Source organism: Phycodurus eques, chromosome 20 (assembly GCF_024500275.1).
Source record: "Phycodurus eques isolate BA_2022a chromosome 20, UOR_Pequ_1.1, whole genome shotgun sequence".
NCBI lineage: Eukaryota > Metazoa > Chordata > Actinopteri > Syngnathiformes > Syngnathidae > Phycodurus > Phycodurus eques.
In genome coordinates this window covers 15,059,321-15,074,074 of record NC_084544.1, presented here as the reverse complement: position 1 = coordinate 15,074,074, position 14,754 = coordinate 15,059,321, and the positions used below count along the sequence as shown (strand labels likewise).

At 40.8% G+C, this 14,754-nt stretch overlaps 2 protein-coding genes, 1 long non-coding RNA gene and 1 other non-coding gene across 5 annotated transcripts; 3 read left to right on the top strand and 1 right to left on the bottom strand.

Moving 5' to 3' along the window:
* The first annotated feature begins 534 nt into the window (after positions 1-534).
* On the top strand, positions 535-3,238 carry LOC133395696 (uncharacterized). 2 transcript variants are annotated; one of them, XR_009767270.1, is made up of 8 exons: positions 535-633; positions 797-882; positions 1,012-1,099; positions 1,297-2,121; positions 2,304-2,343; positions 2,693-2,721; positions 3,024-3,070; positions 3,141-3,238. It is a non-coding gene; the product is annotated as an uncharacterized LOC133395696 (long non-coding RNA). The 2 variants fall into 2 exon arrangements; XR_009767271.1 differs by having other exon boundaries at positions 2,991-3,070.
* On the top strand, positions 2,386-2,452 carry LOC133396197 (small nucleolar RNA SNORD52). Its single transcript, XR_009767334.1, has one exon. It is a non-coding gene; the product is annotated as a small nucleolar RNA SNORD52 (small nucleolar RNA).
* A 554-nt stretch (positions 3,239-3,792) lies between the features above and the next one.
* Positions 3,793-8,509, top strand: c20h6orf47 (chromosome 20 C6orf47 homolog). The gene is made up of 3 exons (XM_061665453.1): positions 3,793-4,007; positions 4,534-5,475; positions 6,858-8,509. The coding sequence occupies exon 2, from the start codon at positions 4,622-4,624 to the stop codon at positions 5,465-5,467; it is 846 nt and encodes a 281-aa protein (XP_061521437.1). The 5' UTR covers positions 3,793-4,007; positions 4,534-4,621; the 3' UTR covers positions 5,468-5,475; positions 6,858-8,509.
* Positions 8,510-9,309: 800 nt separating this feature from the next.
* On the bottom strand, positions 9,310-14,752 carry ppp1r11 (protein phosphatase 1, regulatory (inhibitor) subunit 11). The gene is made up of 4 exons (XM_061664696.1): positions 14,290-14,752; positions 13,341-13,449; positions 11,697-11,897; positions 9,310-9,570 (listed from the first exon to the last, which is right to left on the bottom strand). Exons 1-3 carry the CDS (start codon positions 14,365-14,367, stop codon positions 11,713-11,715), a joined length of 372 nt encoding a protein of 123 aa, XP_061520680.1. The 5' UTR covers positions 14,368-14,752; the 3' UTR covers positions 9,310-9,570; positions 11,697-11,712.
* Positions 14,753-14,754: the final 2 nt, after the last annotated feature.

The window sequence follows — 14,754 nt, the reverse complement described above, 5'->3', positions numbered from 1 at the left end:
AATGTAAAATAGATAATTTGTTAAGAGTCCCAAAAATAATTTCATCTATTTGACGTTAACCTCTGTTCCTTTGTTGTGATTATACGGCGTTGTGTTGACCGTGTGTAGCACAATATGCAGGCATCCTTGTTATTTTTGTTTTTGTGCGGTCCAAAACACGGACTGCCCCAACACTTTGTCCCTACTAGTTTAGCGTCACCGTAGGCACGTAGGTCAAAAGGCGCATGTCGTTATCGACCTAACCCACTGAGTGCCTGCGTATGGGAGTGCCAGCATCTCAGATTTTGTTTTTTACCTTATTAGCTATAAAAAGCTTTACAGTATATTCATTAAAACGAATCACTCAAATTATTAAATGAACGAATATTTTACTGACATTTCCCTTTCCTTTCGACCCCGTAGCAATTAATTTAGCCAGAATTATTATTATTATTATAATAGTTGCTGTCAGGCACTACTGTCACCACCCATCTGAAACTGCGAAGGACCCCGCTTTATAAAGCTTCGAAAACCATTCGCACCGCCTCTTTTCTCCTCCGGACAAGCTTCGACTAACGTGGCTGTGAGAACCAGTACAGTATTGCAACAATCGTCACGAATCGCATGTTTTCTTCTCGAGAATTACAATGAAAGGTAATTAAATACAACAATACACAAAATGCTATCGAAGCGCGACCGCGTGTTGCTTTTTGTTGGGCGCACGTGGTGTCGAGATTTAAGGCAGCGTGCGTTGGTCAGCTCGCCCAATTATTATAATTTTTTTGTTGTTTTAATTTTTTTTTTTCTTCAATTTCAGAAATCATTCATGAAGGTTTCCTGATGACATCCAGTTTGTCTGTTAAGGACCAAGAATCCCAGATCGGCGATGGGTGACTGATAAAAGTAAGTGGAGGTTATGCGTCTTACATTTCTTATTCAACAATGTCAAAACTCAATTTAGATTTTTTTTTTTTTTTTTTTTTTTTAATTAATTTTTTTTTTTAAACGCCCTGGCATTTTTATTTTCTTCAGGTTTACTCCCCTGCGTGTCATCACCACCACAGTACTGTTGGAACTCTTTGGAACAGCAAACAGAGTAATGGTTGCATGTTTCTTAATCGTGAGTATTTGATGATTATCCCCCCCCCCCCCCCCACCGATTATATGCGTTCAATTGCCGCAATGATGATTCACTAGACTAGAGTCTCTGATTGTACAATGAAGCTCTTTCACAGTGCACTGAGCATGCATGCATTTTACTCTGCATGAATCGTACAGATGGAACACATGGTTTTACTCTCCTTTTTGTTCTTTCAGGTGTCAAAAGGCCTTCTGTTGAGTTTGCCAAAAACTCAAAGGATGACGGGTACACTAGGCAGTAGGGCAACAAACATTTGTGCCATCGCATGACTGAATGCACAAATTGAAAATTTGAAATTTTTTTTTTGCAACCAGAGCCAACAATCCTAAAGAATCGTCTTGTCGCCCCTGACTGTCCGTCATTGCTTTTGTCGTACAAGTGACGTTTGTCACCTTTTGACGTCTATGGCGGATGAGCACGACTCCTCTACTACGTATTAGATTTATGTTCACATAGAAAAGAGGTTTCTTGCTTTTGCAAGATGAGCCAAAAGTACTTTGAGCTTAGGTTGGTCACATTTTTAAAAATGCTTAGGAAAGGTGCCTCGATTGCCACCTTTATAGCAAAGGTTACTCCTGACCAACCTTTATGAAAAGGGAGAGATATTAAAAGTGGAGTTAAATTAATTGCTGGCCTTATCCATGTTCGAAAGCGCGCACCTTTTCATCTCTCCCTAACCTGATGAACAACAAAGGTTACGACAAGGTGGCGTAAAGGTTTGATTTGTTTTTCCGAAAAGGTCCTAAGATTAGCTGGAATCTTAAAAGCATAAAAAAAAAATTAAAAAAAACTTGGAGGCTATGTAAGTAATTACATTTTAATCAAATACAAGTATTTCATTTTTTTTTTTTTTAAATGAAATTTTTCATCATGCTACGACAGCAACAGATCGGTGTCAGTTTAAACCGAGTTGTGTTGTTGTTCTGCCCAGTGTACCCACAATGCTTTGGGTTTTATTTCAGAGATTGGCCAAGTCCGTACCAGATGTAGTCATGTTCATGGTGGGTGTTGATGACCTCTCACAAGTTGTAGTAGTTTAATGGTTGCACTGATGATTTACAAGTCGAGTCTCTTGATTTATACTCGACATTGAAGCTCTTTCCCAGGGCACTGAGCATGCATGCGTTTTACACTTCCCAAATGATTATCGATTGAAACGCATGTTTCCACTCTTGTTCTTCAGGTGTCCAAATGGCTGCAATGGGGCAAGGTTCCTATGCAAGGTACGTTCTGTCAAAATCAAATAATGTTTCCTACTCTCAATGTGGAGTGATGATTCATAGACTAGAGTCTCTGAAAAGCCTGATGTTGTTTTTCACAGTGCACTGACCACACTTGTTTTAGCCCATGAAATGTGCATCCCACCTCAGTGGTACTCGAAGCACTGCAAAGCTTTACACTGTAATGGAATTACATTGCCGCCCTGTACATTTAAGTTGATGCAGCGCTGCTCTGTTTTACTGTCCTAAGTTGAAGTGCGGTGTCACGTGATGGGCTATTAACTTCCAAAATATTGTCCCGGCGTTTGCTATGGAGTTTTGTCACACGATGGTGCTAATTTTTGTCTTGCAGCTCCCGGAAGGATACGGCGTCTTTCAGCGGTACGTACAGTTGAGTTAATGGTTTTATTTGGTGCTCGGGTGTAATGTGTGAGCACGCATGCAGTATTCAGGTGCATCTTTGTTCAGGGCGGATGAGTTAATGGACAAATCCTAGCGATGGATTAAAAATGGTCTGTTTGTTCGATGATGATTCATATTCGGTTCTACTGATGTAAAGCTGAAGTTTACTCGCAGCGCACTGAGACGCTCAGACCACTGAGATTATGATTTTTTTCCTTTATGATGATTTTTCATGTTGAACAAAATAGATCAACTTTTATCTCCCCCAACCTCCAAAACAGCTAATTGTGAGGCACTCGACTTGCAGGCTGCAGTAGATTTTGAAAAGGTTGGTGTTGTTTTGGTATTCGTTCAATAATTCTGAATATGTTGCTGAAATGTTAAATTCTGTCTTCCAGGTGCTGAGACGACTTTTGGGTGTTTTCTTGAGCCAGCCATGTTGTCAACTGTTCCATTCATTTTGAAGTCAAATAAATTTGAGTCTGCCTTAAAATGGGTTGTGAAGTGTTTTTGGTGTGGTGATTTTAAACCTGGAATCAAATGGTTGAATTTGGACTTTGTATCATGAATAAATACTTTCAATAATAACTCTTTTGCAAAGTGGCAACTCTGAAAATGTGCTTCAGATTTGGCCTCCCCACATTATCTGCACAGTCTCCTTTCATTCTGTTTTTCATTTCAGGATTAAATATGGTATTTTGGACAATAGAGTACTTAATGTAGAGGTAAATTAGATTAAAACTAGCTGGTTGCATTTTTTTTTTTCTTCATTTCAGGATTAAATATGATATTTTGGACAATAGAGTACTTAATCTAGAGGTAAATTAGATTTAAACTAGCTGGACGATTTTAAGATCTAAACATTCCTGGGAATCCGTTGATAGTTGACTCGTGATATCAAGCAAAAGTGACTTCAGCTGCGTTAAACTCGTGCAAATGAGTCAAGCGAGTATTTTATTTCTTTGTTTAAAAAAAAAAAAAAAAAAAGCATCGAAACGCACAGGTTGAACAGTTTTATTTTGAAAGCCAGCCGGAAGTCCTCCCTCTTTTGCTCTTGTGCACTGCACGCTGTCTTCAAAGACTAGTCAAGCCTGCCGCAGGCCGGATTGGAACGAATTGGAATTTTCTCCATTTGTATCCCGGCAAAGCAATGACACGACACGACACGAGCACCAATTGCTGACTTGGTGTCGGAGGCGAGAGAATGGCGAAGTCAAGCTTACCATAAATAGCAAGCAGTGACGCCCAGCCCAACGTCGATGAAGGTGATCTTTTAGTTCAAGATTAGTTCTCAATTGTGATTTACCATCGGGGCTATTGATGAACTATCCGCATTCCGAGGCCGATTATTTTTTTTTTTTTCTAAGATGTTTAATAATAGTCATCAGAAGTATTATCAAATCGACCTGACGTAGCCAAGATGTGCATGTGCAGCATTAGCTACACCGAAGTGTCTACGTGGGAAGGAACATTTGGAGACACGACACTTCTTTCCAGGTCCACCAAGTGAAGCGGGGCTCTAAACTCTGGAAAAGTTGGCTAAGCTTGGCGAACAATAACTGGCGTCTGACAAAAACTTGAAATCAACGCATCGAAGCTGACCCCGATTTACTTCCGGAAGTGACAAACCTGAACAACGAGTGTTACGGAACCAATATCATCATTTTTGCGACTTGGAAAACACACAAGGGTGTCGAGAATACAATTATTACGGAGCCGCACGTTGCGTTTTGTATGACTACTGGCAATTAATGTGTTGTGTTTTTTTTTTTTTTTTTTTTTTTTAAAAAGCTCAAGACTACTTGCAGAAACCATTTTGGACGAGAAGCGGAGTCTTTTTCCAGTTTCGCCGATCTGCAAGAAAGTTCCTGTAGGAAACATGGCAGCTGTGGTTGGACGGGCATGGAGGTGGGTGCGCTCCTGGGGTAGCAGTGCCCCGTCAGACAAAACTGACGCCTGGAAGCTAAGTGACGCCGCTACGAGAGAAGACCAAAAGACTCCAGGAGAGGATGAGTACTGGGAAGCTCAGGAGAAGTTCCAACCTGGGGAAATTGAAGATCTACGTGCAGGGAAACAAGAAATGGAGACAACTGTCGAACGTGTTCCGAGATGGTGGAATAAATATCTTCCGACATCCTTTCTACCCTGGGCGAGGAAAACACAGCCGAGTCGACTCTCGAAAAAAACCCGTCACATCAAGAGTGGCGATGGAGACGTTGACGGGGACTTTTCAGACTACGGAACACCTCCTCCTTCCCCGACGCCACGTTCCCAGATAGCGTCCCCCTTTCGTCTCTTTGTGCACAGCTTGAATGTGGAATTGTTTCCGGAGCACTACGAGATCTGCTTCAACTTCCTCCGCCACCTGTTTGACCTGCTCGTGGTGGGATTCCTGTGGATTGTGTCGCCACCCGTCAAGCTGATCTTGGAAATGTTGGGGATTCAGGGACCGCTGCGGCTTTGGCTACACGGCATGGCCATGTTTTTTGTGTCCACGGTGGGAATGGCCGGACTGCTTTGGGTGATCCAGGAGCATCTCCCAGAGTTTGCGTTCATCTACGGCATTGTGCAAGCATTAGTGATCTCTGTCAGCCTGAAAAAGAGTGTCCTCCTTGGATTGGAAGAAGAAAAAACAGCAGTGGAGGAGGAGAGCGGGCAATCCGAGGTGACAGATGAAGACAAGAAAGAAATGCTTGATGCAAGGGACAAAATGAAGACAAGCTAAGCTTCTTGGTAAGTCGAATAACACTTTAGGAAACCGATGAGTTGTATTTGGGCCAAGTCCAACAACCAGAATATCCAGGCTATCTTTGTGCTATCTAGCTTGGTTTACCATTGAAAAATCAAGCGGGCAACCAAATGCAACCACTGACAGAAAAGGCGCATTTGTTCTCCGGAGACGTTTCAGTTTTTCACGTGGCTCTTCAACTCCCAAATGCTTTGCAGAGGAATTTTGAACGCTGTTGGGCAAGATACCACAGATAGTCGTGCCCGGAACAGATCGTCCGCCGCAAAAAAAAAAAAAATAATCAAATGAAAAGTGTGCTTCGCACATCTGCATTTTGAATGTGCGTTTCTTGGAAATCATAGATGTTGTACCCTCCCCCTAGATTCGTTTGCAGATATTTTTTTTTGTGGTTGCAAGTTCCTCTTGTCCCCTAAAGCATTGTGGGTAAAATTCAACGTTCAATTCATCAACCTCCCTCGTTCCCAATGTCACTCAAATATCATGCCTTGTGCTGTAATCTCAACTGTATAGAAACAAAGGATAAAAGAACACAGAAGACACTAAATGTGATTTAAAAAAAAAAAAAAAAAAAAAAAAAAAAACAACTCTCCAAGATCATTGTTTTGTTTTGAGGACCCGAGATTACAAACTTGATTCATTTCCCAATAAATTAGTTACCGAGCAACATGAGTTACGACAGATGGAAAAACCTGTACGTATTGTATTCTATGTATGTATTGTATGACAAATCAGTTAAGTGTTAAAATAGGGACTGGCGTGTGTGTGTGTGTGTGTGTGTGAGAACAAGCTTTTAAAGCACACTAGAAAAAAAACGCTTACCCGGCGAATCTATCCTATTGCTCGTGAAAACATTACTGTACTTAATTCAAGACAGTTATAACTCTTTAAAAAAAAATAATAATAATAATACATTTTCAGGAAGACAAAAAGACTTTAAGATCCAAGATCTTACTTTTAATCTGATCAAGTCAATTCATATTAATTCCCCCCCCACACTTATTTTAGGGACAAGCTGTCTTGTTTTGAAATGTTTTTTGAAAACTTGTTTTGATCCCCCAGTGCAGATAGTCTTGTGTTTTTTGTAAAGCAAGCCTCGTCATGCACGATCTCGTTGCGCTGCAGGGGCGTAACCGGGCGTGGAAATGTTAAGACCCCCCCCCCCCCCCCCCCAAAAAAAAAAAAAAATCGCTTGGAATGTTTGTGTTGTGAGCAAAAGTCCCGTTGAAAGTGCCAGTTATTATTAGAGCGGAGGCTGTTATTTCAGAAATAACGGTGCCTGTAGTTTAGTCTTAGTGGGATGGTTAAACGTTCTTACATCGCAGTTGTCTCCAAATCCACATTAACCACGGTGTACTCTCTGCCACAGGTGGTGATTCGAGCTGCTACCGGACATCATGATGAGGTGTTGAACATCGACGGAGCCAGAAGAGGGGATTTTCTCGCACCACTCTCAAGCTGTTTGGCGTCAAATTGTTATTGCACATTTATTACGGACTTGCACACATCTTATTCAAGTTACTCAATGGATCCCATCATCTACCACTTCGGGAGACTGTTGCATGTTCTTGAAATGCCCCTTCAGCCAAAGATTTGTGGGATTCTTTGTTTGCAGTTTTGGCTCTTTTGTGTCTGCTTTCATTTGTGTATACTTTTTCATGTGTAGCAATGAGCCTGTGTCTCTCCTTTGGCTGTATTTTAAAAATTACAGCAGGTTCTGTCCAAAAAAAAGGAGATTAACAAATATAATGCACAAAGGGCACCGAAGTAAGAGCCACTATGCCAGCATATGGAGACAACGTTTTTTTGCAGAAAGAAGCAGATAAGCTGAAAGTTTGTCATGGTCTGTTTTTTTTTTTTTTTTTTTTTTAATAAAAGCCATGACTTGCAAAGCCAGCCAGGAAACAAATATATTCTCAACACAGCATCATATCAGGCAGCAACAGATCACATGTATCAATTCAAAAGCTGAGGTTTGTCAACTTTTTTTTTTTTAAACTTCAGTGGAACCCCCAAAGTCCAATGTACTCTGTTCAGTCTCGCTTGTTGACTTCCAGGTTGTTCCCAATTGAAACCACAAGTTCCCATAGGAACGTAAAGAGAATTCAAAGTGTTGCTCATAAAACCTTGCGTTGGCAGTGTTAAAGTGACTAAATGCCAAAATAGTGTAAAAACTATTTAAACCATGTATAACTGAAATAAAGTAAAACTACTCAGCCTTTGGAAATGTGTGTCACCAACCATTTGCTGAAAAACTCACCTTCTAAGATGCCACAAATTGGCGCCAAAGCCCTGTCGAAATAGGAAAGGAGTACAGTAATTGGTCCAGGGACATTGAAGTGATACTTTGTATGTAGGGGAGGAGCTAAGTTTAGCCTGGGTTGTTCGTGGAAGTTCCGAAGAGTCTTGGCTGTGTGTGCAGGTACGCATGCACTTAGGGCGCATTTCCAAAACTGTAAAGTTATTTCTTTTTTTAATGGTAATTTTGTAAGCTTAGTTTGAAATTTAAACTGATTTGGCACCCTACTTCAATATACATATCAGCAATTCTAAACATTTCTAGGTGGGGGCTTCAATTAGTTTTCCCCTATTCGCGGCAGGCAAATATTGGGGCATAACTATAGTGGTGTTTTATTGATATTGCCGGAGTTAAGAGTTGTGTGCCATTAAAAAAAACAACTATAGATAACGCAAAAGTCTTAAGATGCTCAATGGGCAAAACATTCCGGCTCCAAATTATTCCACCTTGAGGGCGCTCGACTTCCGAGGTTCCACTGTAGTTTTATCAACATTGAGCCCCTCATTATGACACGAAACTTCCTCTTTTGGAATGTTTTGAGTATGTCATCAGGCCGACTGTGTCACTGCTTCACAAAGATGTGTCACCACCCTTATGTTTGGCGTCTGTTACTGTGGTTACGGAGCTCCACTTTTCATTGTAATGTATCTGTTCAAATAACATTTATTTTGATTGGTTCTGCTCAGCTACTCATAAAAAAAAAAAAAAAAAAAAAAAGGGAATGCAGTAGATTTATATGGTATGATCTTCAGTAATGGTGGTATCACAGTTATGTGATGGTTTGTTCTTTTAAATAAAAATGTCAGCTTTGAATTACATCCAATACAAGAGTTATAAAGTGACACTAGAAAAACAGTTGCTACACTGTAAGATAGCGGTCATGAGATTGTGTGGGTACATGTTAGGTAAGTTTATATCCCGTGCCATAAAACCAGCAGAGCTTGTACATAAAAAACCTTGATACTATATTGCAGGATCCCGTGCCATGATTGTTCTCATTATATGCTTGAAAAAAGCTCATTTTGAGATATCTCACAATTCAATACCTTTTATTGTTGTGGCACAACAAATAAGGTTTTTGTTTTTCCAACATGTACTTGGAAGTGGACACGTTGCAGTTATGATGCTGATGCGATGCATCTTAACGGTGTACTTTGACTGAATAAAATGGATGGAAATTCTTCGAGTAATGTGCAGATATCTTGAGTTTGAGTGGGTCTGATGTTCATTTTAATTAAAAAGCAAAATCTACAGCAGACAGACCTAGAAAGTAAACATTCCCTGTTAACATCACTTTTCATTCAAAAGTGACCTCGAACTTCAAAAGAAGTAGCAAATGTGTTTATACTTTTGTTTTTACATTTCACTTTGGGAGTCAAGTCTTTTTGACGACGGTATTTGCCTGCTCTTTAGCTCCATTCATTACTTTCCATATTTGGAAGCACACCGTGCTTCCTCATGCTCTTTTACACTTACAAATGTGGTATTATGGAATACACAACAGAGAAAACACGACCACATCGCCGTTCAAAACTTTTAATTCACATTCAGTCGGATCCCATTACGCTTAATTGTATTTACAGAAATGTGCGTTACCAGGACAAGACCAACGTACATATCGTATCGCTGTGCATGGGAGGCAAAGGTACGTATAATACAGAAAAAAATGTTTGAATGAAATAACTGCGTGATCCGCGGAACATGTTGCGATGTTCAGTGAAGTGAATTCTCTCAGATCCGAGACACGAGCACAAAGCTTGCACCTTCACCTCTTTGTCTTCTCCTGTTAACATACAGGAATTGGATGTCTCATCATCGAACCCTCTTAGACAAATCTAAAATTACATGAGCCAGTCCACATAGCACAGCAGAAAAAGCACTATCACCCTTCATCTATATATGTAAGCTATATATATATATATTAAAAAAAACTACCAATATTCTGATGCATGTCATCATTTGTTGGACTGTCTGTCCAAAGAAAGGAGATACCCATGCAAATGAAAACCTTTTAAAAGTATCAACACTTCGGTTCGTTAAACCTCGCACAATCAGGAAAAAAAAAATATGAAGTGACCAGTGGACTATAAATAGAACCTCGCTTTCCAATGAAAGCCAGTCCCGTTGTGCACTGTGTTTTACTTTTAATCCATTCAAAAACAAAAGAACATTTTATTTAAAAAAAAAAAAACCAAAAAAAAAAAAAAAACACACACACACACACACAAGCAATTCACTAACAAACATAGTGTTTGTTTTTCGGTTAATAAGAACAATACACTAAAGTGCAACTGGTGGACAATGCTGAACTGGTAGCTTATGAACAAAGTTTATTAATTCGTTTGTTTTATGCTGGATGTATTTGTTTTTCATTTCAATCTTTCTCCCTTGTCTCATAGTTGGACAAGTCCATAATTACAAAAAAAAGTCAACTGTCTTTGTCTGTCTGCACAGTGTTTACTTTGAACCTGTGAAATCAAAGACGGGCCTCTATTAAAATTGTCATAAACTATATCTGTCCGATGAAAAGCACGTACTGTAAAATTGTGTGGGGAAAAAAATAAAGGCAAGTTGTAATCTTGCTTATTTGATTGTATTTGGTCACCTGCATTATGTTGAGGGATTTAACAAAAATGTCCTCGATTGACTATTGGCACAATTAACTATGGACTAATCGGATAACTGTTTGTAAATGTTTTTGAATAGAGTGGGATGGTTATCCCTCTGAAAGTTATTTCCATGCCAATGTTGGACTGCGCAAAAATAATGTGCAGGGGCGTTCCCAGCTCATGTTGCACTTTAGACATCAAACTCAGCAGTCGAGTGACTCAACGGTGCCTCTGCTCCTCGTTGCGTCATGACACATTGAGCAACAATCAATGCCGCACAATTGTCAAGACTACTTTATGATCAGATAATCAATTAGTTTGCCCAATCCTGATGAATTGCCGGACTGAAATTGTAAAAGATTTGGTCGTTAGGGGTGTTTGGATTGTATACAGCGGGGCCAAAAAAAGTATTTAGTCTGCCACCAATTGTGCAAGTTCTCCCACTTAAAAAGATGAGAGACCAAATACTTATGTTCGACCATAATTTTCTCATAAATTATTTAAAAATTTTCGGTGGTGTGTATGATCAAGCGCAAAATACATGACATCATTTTACTGTGCAAGTCCTTGTCCATTTTCCGAAGTCTTAACGTATAGAACTACACGCTCCCTTCTACCGGTGTGTTTGTGTGTGTGTCAGTCAGAAAGTTGACATCAAACTCATGGCAGTTTTTGTGTATCAGTTGAAATGAAAATGATGATAAATGTTTCTTGAGAGTCCTGTTTGGAGCAAGCAAGAAGGCTTGAACCATCAAATGGCTGAAAAGAGACATACAGTACCTACTATAAACCACCGGAATGATGTTGTTTACAGTATGTACATATGAAAAGAATCACAATTAAACATGTCAAGTGTATATCTTCGTAGAAAAGTCGTCAAAATGGATTGCCGATGTTCTTAACTTTCAGGCCTGATTTTTTTGTATCATGTGTCTTCAAACTTGTTCGCACAGAAGTGCATTAATATGGACGTGTGGATTAAATGCGAGTTGAGTGATGGATCCTCCCCTGCTGCTCGCTCTGATATTGTTTTGATTTGTCTTGTCTTTTTGAAAAAGTCAATGAGAAGAGACTTTCTCGCTATAACACAGCATGTCGAGATGGGGAGCGTTTGCGAAAAGGGGTGAGCAGATAGATTTACATCTGGGCTCTGTGTGCTTTATGGTTCAAGTAGCCTGTGTGGAAGATAGCATGAAGTTTGTCTCTCTCTATGATGGCCGATCTTAATGTTTGACTGCAAGCCTGTGCCAATGTCGTGATGAAGAACGCCCTCCCTCCATCCAAATACCCTGCCACTCACCCCTTTGCAGGGCTACCTAATGAGCATGTGACCTTCCAGACTTAGGGGGCGCAGTGGGTCCCGCGCCCTCCCTCTGCCCGTGATCCCGCCGTCCGTGGCCCAGGATGCACTGCGCGCTGCCACACCCTTCCTCGTCGTCATCTCCCTCGCTTTCAGAGGACGACTCGCCGAACTGTCGAGGCTTCTCATAAATGCAGCAGCCTGAAACATAGCACGCTTGCATTACAGCAGATCAAGGTGAGCCTCCAAAATGAAGCCGTAACTCCCAAAGTCAGAAATACACCTGCAAACGTTAGTTTGGTTATAAATACCAACTAAAGGGAGCCTGTGATAAAAATAGCATGGAAGGATGTAATCATGCTGTGGAACCCAATCCAGCCATCCATTTTCTGCAATTTTCATCTTTCTGACTCTCAACTCCACCACAATTGATTTCAAATGAAATGAACAAGATGTGCTATTACTGGAGACTTTCAGGTTTCATTCGAGGGTATTTATATCCCAATCTGGAGAACGTCTGAACGATGTAGGAATTAGAAGGGTTTGTCTAACAGTGCCTGCTGTTTTTAAGGCACCAAAAGTAATGGGACAAATTAACAATCAGAAATCTAACTTTCACCTTTTAATACAGTGGACCCCGCATACTTGCGGTTCGTCACCTAGCGATTCACCTATTTGCTGATTTATTTACCAATTTTTCTTTTTTTTTTTTTTTTGAGGGGGGGGGGGTCAACCCTACAAAATGCTTGGCAGTTTATCCCTGTTTCTTCAAGACTTTTTTTGGGTTAAAAAAAAAATATATATATATATATACTTTTTTTTAATGCAATTATAATTGGTGTCAATTATCTGCGGATTCTCCCTATTTGTGGTCTGGCCCGGTCCCTATCCCCAGTCCACTGGACTCGGTTGCAAATCCTGTGCAGTCAATTACAGCCTGAGGTCTGGAACGCATAGACATCACCAGACGATGGATTTCATCCCTGGTGATGTTCTGCCAGACTGCAACTGTCTTCGGTTCCTGCTTGTTCTTGGGACATTATACCTTCAGCAAGTGAAATGCTTTCACAATGGTTCAGGTCAGTGTCTATCTGCGCTGTGAAGAACTGTCCAATGAGTTCTGAAGCATTTGGCTGAATATGAGCAGATGATATTGCTAGAAACACATCAGAATTTACCCTGCTGCTTTTGTCAGCAGTCACATCATCAAGAAATACAATGGGAGCAGGTCCATTGGCAGCAACGCATGTCCACGTGGCCACGGAACAGCCGAGCAGCCAATTGTCCCATTACTTTTGGTCCCTTAAAAAGTGGGAGGCGCAAATACAACCTAGTGCAATTCCTACAGCGTTCAATTGATTTGGACGTAATTGCCCTCAAATTAATCTGAAAGCCTGCAATTAAAGCACGTCTTGTCCCTTTCATTTCAAATCCACTGTGGTGGAGTTTAGAGCCAAAAAGATGAGGATTTTGTCCCAGTATTTAAGGACCTGACCGAAAGCACCATTTTAATTAGTTGGCATTGTCTCCAAAGCCCAGAAAGGAAACCGTTAATTGAGTGCGACTGCTGTTTTAAGTGCAGCAGAAATAAGAACGAATAATGACGATACTTCTGAGATATGAGCACAAGGAAGAGGTACTCACATTTGGAAGACCTCCTCCCCAGGTGCTCATTGTCAACTGTGTCACTGGACCATTCCACCTTTTTCTCAGTTTTCCTCTTCCTCAGCTTGATTGTCAAACTGCGTCCCTCCTGGAAACGCAGAGAAATACAGCGCATGGACAAAAGCAATAACTTTTGATCGGTTGTGGTTGAACAAGACCCCTCCCTAAATTTAATTCCTCATCATTCCAAAACATTTTCGCACAATCAATGGGAACAGTTTCGAGGTCCTTTTCAGGTTTGCAACATGACTGCGTCGCAATGCACAAAGCAAGGCCAGTGAAGGGAGTTTGGTGTAAAACAATTTGACTTTACTCACGTGAACCCTTTATTATCTGTTTACATGCATTCACTTATCTGCTCAGGCCCTCCGATGTGGCGTTTGCATGTTCTCACCCGTGTTTGCGTGGGGTTTCTGCGGGTATATTGTTTTCATTACACCCCCCCCCTCCAAAAAAAAAAAAAAAAAAAAAAAAACATGCACGCCAGTAACAAACTAGTTTATGGTTCCAATCTACTTTACACTGCTTGGACAAATTCACAGAGCATAAGGCCCAATAACTAATGGTAGCAACTAGCAAGAATTATTGTAGCACAGTTCCCCATCGGAGCTGCGGATTGCCACGAAACGTGGGTGTCACACACACCCATAAAATGTGTCGGATTGTGACCTAATACACCCCAGCATATTCTGACAAGAGAATGAAGACTGTGCGAATAGAAACGCTGTATGCAATATGCTCTTCTTCAATGTGCGTAACATGCCAATTTGAATATCCCGTGAGGCTTGTCATGCTATTGGCGTTCTGGGTAGGTACAAGATCGGCCTTGTTTAGCAGCTGGCAAGTTTATGAGCCGTTGTATTGACTGTTAAGGCGTATTCGTCCCAAAACGATATATGCCTTGGCCGAGCAGTCGTTGGTGGTTTACCTGCTGGGGCGGTGGCGGTGTGCTGGTTTGAACAGTCTCCGTTATCGTCTCACTTGACGTCCCAGGAACCTCCGCCATCCCCGGAGCTCGTTTGCTAACGCCAAGGTTAGCTAACCTTTACTGTGGATTTCCAACAATCGGTGTTTACAGCGTATCCTAAAAGCGTCAATAACAACCAATGGTTGTCAATAAAATCAAAGATGGGGAGAAACGTTGAGGAAAGTCGGACATGAGCTGTTGAGCACTCTGATGGAATGGGATGTGGCCAATCTATTTAGTCAATGTTCAACAATAGTGAGTTAAACTCGGAACGGAAATGTATTATTGTGCTGTCGAAGGTCTACGTACCTTTATGCACACGTTCTGTAAATAAATCACGATATGCCGTGAAATGAAATAAAACGCAGTAAGTACTTGTGAATTTCCATAATAACAAATATTTTGTCTTCATCGTGCTTTTACAGT